The sequence below is a fragment of the Osmia lignaria genome, chromosome 10 (assembly GCF_051020975.1).
Source record: "Osmia lignaria lignaria isolate PbOS001 chromosome 10, iyOsmLign1, whole genome shotgun sequence".
In the NCBI taxonomy this organism is placed as follows: domain Eukaryota; kingdom Metazoa; phylum Arthropoda; class Insecta; order Hymenoptera; family Megachilidae; genus Osmia; species Osmia lignaria.
This window is the reverse complement of record NC_135041.1, coordinates 12,464,050-12,470,049: the sequence shown is the minus strand read 5'-3', so window position 1 is coordinate 12,470,049 and position 6,000 is coordinate 12,464,050. Positions and strand designations below refer to the sequence as shown.

Here is a 6,000-nt window from a genome sequence, read left to right as displayed (position 1 = left end):
TTCGAACTGAACACATCAATGCTTTGGCATATGGAAAATTATTATTTAAATACAAGATATATAAAAGTTTGGTATGGGTGATTGGAGTAGTAGTAACAGCTGCAAATCGATATATTTCGTTATGTAACGGTTAGAGCAACAATATGTACACATGATTCGTATATAATCTTTCAGTTGAATGGACAAACACATAAAATCATTGTAGAATAATTGTACATTATCATGGTTTCTTACTACAAATAATTAAGATCGTGCAAAACTAAAAACTTGACTACTACTCCTTCATGAGAAGTTGTAGTACGCGATTTTTAAATGATTGTATAAAAATGAATGCACAATATATCTTCAATAAGGTACTATTAACGTACGACCCAAAAACTTTGTAAAATTCAGGTGAAGACTATTTGGGCTATTTGAAGACTTAATTTTTCAAATAAGTTTTCTGTTCTTTTCGCTCATGAACTACCTGCTGATTGAAATTTTTGATGTTATAGTCACAGGTATAAACGGTTGAGCGGATCAAGGCTTGAGTTATTACATACATAGTGTTTATTTTGTAAGTAATAGTTTACATTTATGAGAAATAAAGAAGTCTATTATTTCAACTATAATAATGTGTAATTTGTGTGCTTATAAAATGTAAAGAATAGAAAAGTTTAATGGAAAATCTGTCATGTTTGAAATATATTTATACTTGGATGAAAGTCATTTTAGAAGGAATATCGATACAGTTAATAAGGGTGGACCATCTCAATAAAATGAAATAATTTGTTTTTATGAAATATTATGTATTTTGCACCATACATATAATGTATGAGTAGAATAAGCATTTGTATGCTTTTCCCTTTTTAATGAAATTTAAAACAAAGAATCATATTTTAAAAAGCTTTATAAATTTCAAACAAGACAGATTTATTAATATATTCTAATAAAAATGGTTATATTATATTCTTTATAAGCTCATGTTATTAAGAATAAATTTGTTTTTATTTCTTGTAGCGTTTTCAATTATGTTCAAGGATGTATATATTATGTTATTTTATTTGAGAAATAAAATTAATATACACGTGTCACAATTAGAAAATTACAAATTTGGTCAAATATATTGGAAGAATTTTAGTCTGATAAATTTTTAAAGATGGACTAAATTGTTAATATTCTTCAACTACTCTTTGGATTCAATTGATATAAACGTGTACATACATATATCTTCCATCTTAAGAAGTTATACTATAAAAATTTCTGTACCTATAAATAGTATGTAATACTCTGAAATGAGAAAAAATATACATAGCTACATTTTCTATTACAACTTTCTAGTACAATCGTAAGTTGGTATATATGTATTACTTTATTAAGGTAATCAAATTTAAATAAGTGACATAAAGTGATATCAATTAAAATAGCAGTACTGTGTTCTTACATCAATAACAATTTGATATTTTCATCACTAACAACATTATCTTTTTATTTCTACAGTGTGCGACATACACGATTGTAACTAAGAGATAAAATAAATACATGAATATTTACATAACAAATTATATGTACAATGAGTAAATTTTTGTTGTATTATTCTTTTGAAATATCCCGTTATAATAAACTTTTATTCTATAAAAACATATCTAATTTCTTTGAATTTATTTTCACAACTAAGAATAATGAACAGCATTTACATTATGTATTAAGAAATACTGTCTACATGCATAATTTATATGTGCAATTTAAACATATTATTAATAAACTTTTGATTAATGCGATTATATCGTATTAATTTTTGAATGTAATTTACAAATGTGCATAAAATACAATTATTTATTACTAATATCAAAAATTTATTACCTAAAATAATCCCAAAATACAATAAATTATATTACATTTATAAATGTATAATTATTTATATACAATATAGTAATATTTGCAATAGTTATGAAGGAACACAGTCTTTATAATCACTATTTTGATTGATTTAGTTTTATTTTCGCCAGTATTGTGCAAATTTGTGTAATTGTTCCACTAATACTGCCATTACTGCTGTTACTGATAAGTCCAAAAGATTGTGTACATAATGCACTGCTTCTTCGTCACTTAAGTCCAATCTTAATTTATCTTGAACCTTTTTTACTGCCTTATCTGGTTCAAGCGCTATGTCTGGTACGCTAGCGTCAACCATTAACGAGAATAAATTTAATATTAAATTTGCATGTCTACGCAAATGCAGGAATGCTGTATAACACTGTTTTCTGAATTCATGATAGTGCTCTGATCCTACACCTCCCATAGCCTCGACCATTTCTTTACTTAATTTCATTGGTGGTGGTAAAGGTTTTGGATCTCTGCCCAAAATATAACCGAAATCTATGTGAAAGAGTTTACCTATAATATAAACATTATTGAATTTTATTAAACATTTGTATTCATAATAATATAATAGGCAGGTATTAAAAACTTTACCTGACGTTGTCAAAAGTAAATTATCTAAATGTCGATCACCAACACCGAGTACATACGTTATAATGCAGTAGCCAGCTAAAAATTGATAATTTTATACAATTTTAGTTGATATGAATTATTCCTTTATCGTAATATATTTCTTACCGCAACTTCGAACATAAGTATCCATAACTTCAGGAACAACACCATAAGGGCCAGTTTCAGACGGATGATGCTTCCGGAAAAAACTTAATATCGAACCTTCACTAGCTAAGACTTCTGCGACTGTCGTAGACTCGATGAATTGTAAAAATCCATGTCTAGTACTTGTTGCAAGTACCCTAATAGTCATTTTAATATTTTAGTAATATGCTGTATATATTATTCTAAAAATATTTACCTATAGGGAGTAAGTTTTAAATCCAAATTTTCTCTTCTTAATAACTTATCCATAAGCGCTATTGTTTGTAGAATTAATTGATCTTGTCTGAGGTCGTCGCCATGTTTAAAAATTGCAATATATTCACTGTTGTCTGTCGTTAAAAAAGTTAATTTCGATGGCATAAGAGCTGATTTAAAAAGACTTGCCCTAAAAGAAGGGATTTTAATTAGTCGAAGTGTAAATAAATAATACGCGAAGAAAATTTTGTCATACTTTTCGGGGATAATTCCCTTGATACAAATTTCTGGATCCAAGGGAAAAGGAATCGGTTCGAAGTTTGAGAAATTTATTTTAAACGCTGGATCCGGATCTGCGAGCAACAACCTAAGTCTATCAGTCTTCTTTTTACGATTCCCGCTTTCTCGCGCTACTGCTTTCACCAGTGCTACTAATTGATCAATAAACATTTTTTGACGTTTAAGAAATGCTCTTCGTTTCTGCCAAACAGCATTTCCTTGAGCTAGCATTGTTGAAAACATTGACATTACAGTAATATACATTTCCTTAACTCGTGTATCCTGTTTTGCACTTATTGCTGGATCATTCTGATCTTCGCATTCGATAGAGAGATACCAGTAGAAATAATTGGCCAATGTGGTATTCTGACATGCGCGGGTAATCAAAAAGGATGCTAAATCCATAAGACAGTCTTGACTCGTTGAAAAATGTCCATTTTCGGATTCAGTGGACTGAAAATGATGTGTACTATCTGTAACGAGTTAGAAATTCGATATTTATATTATAATGTTACTTACAGCTGTTATAGGTGTAGATGAAGAATCATTGATTTGTACATCATTATCTAATTTTTCAACCTTTTCACATTCTTTTTCTTTCATTAATGTTTGGTGAGCCCTTTTTATACCTTCAAAATCTTCATATTTTAAAGCTTGTACTAACTGTAACAAGTATAACATTAAGTCATCGTCGGGTGCTTGATTAAGTCGACCTATAGCATATCTTCTAACAGCTGGATGTGTGAATGCTGGACCAAGTAATTCTAATGCATCTTCAGGATCAGGTGGTGCCCACAATGCTAGCATTTCTAATGCTTGCCGCTCTTCTCCGGCAACTTTCCAATTTACACATTTTACGAATTTTGTTAAGGCCTTTTTTTGGTTTGATAAGTAAAATCTGTATTTCCAAATTAAATCTTGTTCTTCTGTTGAAAGAGCGGTCGTTGGTGGATAACTTAATATTGTATTTAAAGCATCGCGAACACTCGAAGTTGGTTTTAATTCCTTTGTATGACCTCCGCTTCGTAAACTTCGAGCCAATTTGTGATGCTTTGCTTCTACCAAGTTTTCCTAGTAATAAAAACATCTTCAGGAAGTAGAAAATAGATGCAGCGCAGTAATCATCTTTGTTTTGTATTCTATATAAAAATGTTTATAATCATACTTGCAAAATTTCATAATCAGGAAGAGTTACAACATCAGGCTGTGATCTGTGTTGAACAACTTCATCTCCATCTTTTTCATAATATACTATAGAATACTAGAATAAAAAATAGAACTGCATAAATAGAAAACATACCACACAGAATGCTTTAAAGATATGTTATATTAGTTTCATTTGATAAATTTTTCATACCGGTATACCATCCATAGTTACTTCTGGAAACTCAATCATTAAATATAAATATTCAGATGCTCTTTTCTCTCTTTCATTAATTAACTCAATCTCTCTAAATGTCAACCTGTCTAGCCAATCAATTTTATTCATTTGACCATTTCTATGTTTCTTAACTAGTTTTGCTAATCGTTGCATTTGTTCCTTTCCATGATCTCTAGTTTTTCCTGGTGTACTAGAAGGTACATCACCATCTGCTTCTACTCCAGGCCATACTCTTAAATCTAACATTCCTTGACGAAATACTCCATGCTTTCCAAATAAAGATATAGTTGTTCCACCAACTGGTAATTGTCTGCCAGGTCCAGCACAGTCATATAAACTTATACACAACTGAGCATCTCTTGGTAAATCTGAATAAGAGATAGGAAGACTGACCCATTGATTCCAACTATATAAACACAAAGAATTTAATTATCAAAAATATATTGAATTAATTAATACTATACATACTTCCAACGTGATGTAAAATGTTTATAAGCTGTGTGAACAGGTAAAGCAAGCGGTCTTCCACCAGCCCAGACTTGTAAAGAAGCTGCTAAATCTCCACGCCCTCCATTGGTTCCATATAAGCCACAATATTTTAACATGGGATCAATAAGTAATTTGTCATATTCTGGTCGTTGCCTTTTACCTTCTAAAGTTCCTCTATAAAGAAATATGTTATTATGGTTATTACTAAAATATAATTGCATGATAGTTTAATTAAAATAGCTATTAGAATACAATCTATCATTAAATATTTGATTGTCTGTTCTGTATCCTTATTAGACATTATAATCGGATTATTTTATATTTAATGATGCTGCCGCTGGTCCACCTGTCTTCGTTAAAAAGATATCGAGTATTTATTATAGTAACCTGATACCAGCTAATACCCACATTTATTATATTCAACACATTTAACAGTTAAACTTACATTTTAATTTGTATTCTTGTGTCTAAAGAAGAACTGTACACGTAAAAAAACTTATCATTAATATCTTCCATGATTATTTTATGAAACTACAATTTTAACATATCTCACTAGTTTACATCTGCCATCATTCTACTGCATTCTACTACCAGTGACTACACATTGCTACACATGCAAAAGACATGTTTTGTTTTAAGGGGGTCCCAGATACCCTCAGATCAGATGAAGTCTGCATGCAGAGTACAGCCGATATGATAATCGTGCCTGTTTTACCAGTCCTTCTTTTACCGCACCAGTCGGACGGTGGGGGGTCTTATGAAGACCGAAAAATTATTAGAATAATTATTTGACAAACTTATAGTTTGAAAAGACCGCCTAGAATTAGGTATTTGTAAAATCGACCACAGCGCCATCTATATAAAAGCGGCGGAAACTACTCAATAAATTACCGACTTATCGACTGAACTTTTGACAGTCGGTAATCGACCCTTCGGCAGTCGATAAGTTAACAAATAGTTTGCTTCGCTTTCATATAGATGGCGCAATAACCGATGGGTTGGGGTGTTAGGGACCCCGA

The 6,000-nt window shown here is 30.6% G+C and overlaps 1 protein-coding gene across 1 annotated transcript; it reads right to left on the bottom strand.

The window, feature by feature from the left end:
- Window positions 1-1,833: 1,833 nt before the first annotated feature.
- Pi3K59F (phosphatidylinositol 3-kinase 59F) lies at window positions 1,834-5,588 on the bottom strand. Its single transcript, XM_034339537.2, has 10 exons — window positions 5,427-5,588; window positions 4,961-5,155; window positions 4,469-4,898; window positions 4,277-4,372; window positions 3,631-4,182; window positions 3,089-3,564; window positions 2,834-3,022; window positions 2,599-2,774; window positions 2,455-2,529; window positions 1,834-2,376 (listed from the first exon to the last, which is right to left on the bottom strand). Exons 1-10 carry the CDS (start codon window positions 5,495-5,497, stop codon window positions 1,976-1,978), a joined length of 2,661 nt encoding a protein of 886 aa, XP_034195428.1. The 5' UTR covers window positions 5,498-5,588; the 3' UTR covers window positions 1,834-1,975.
- Window positions 5,589-6,000: the final 412 nt, after the last annotated feature.

Excerpts from the sequence above, each read along its gene's own strand:
- Pi3K59F (XM_034339537.2), bottom strand. The coding sequence starts at position 5,497 with ATGGAAGATATTAATGATAAGTTTTTTTACGTGTACAGTTCTTCTTTA. Across the intron at positions 4,899-4,960 it reads CATTTTACATCACGTTGGAA|TTGGAATCAATGGGTCAGTC; the intron begins GTATGTATAGTA and ends GTGTTTATATAG. Across the intron at positions 3,023-3,088 it reads AAGGGAATTATCCCCGAAAA|GGCAAGTCTTTTTAAATCAG; the intron begins GTATGACAAAAT and ends CCCTTCTTTTAG.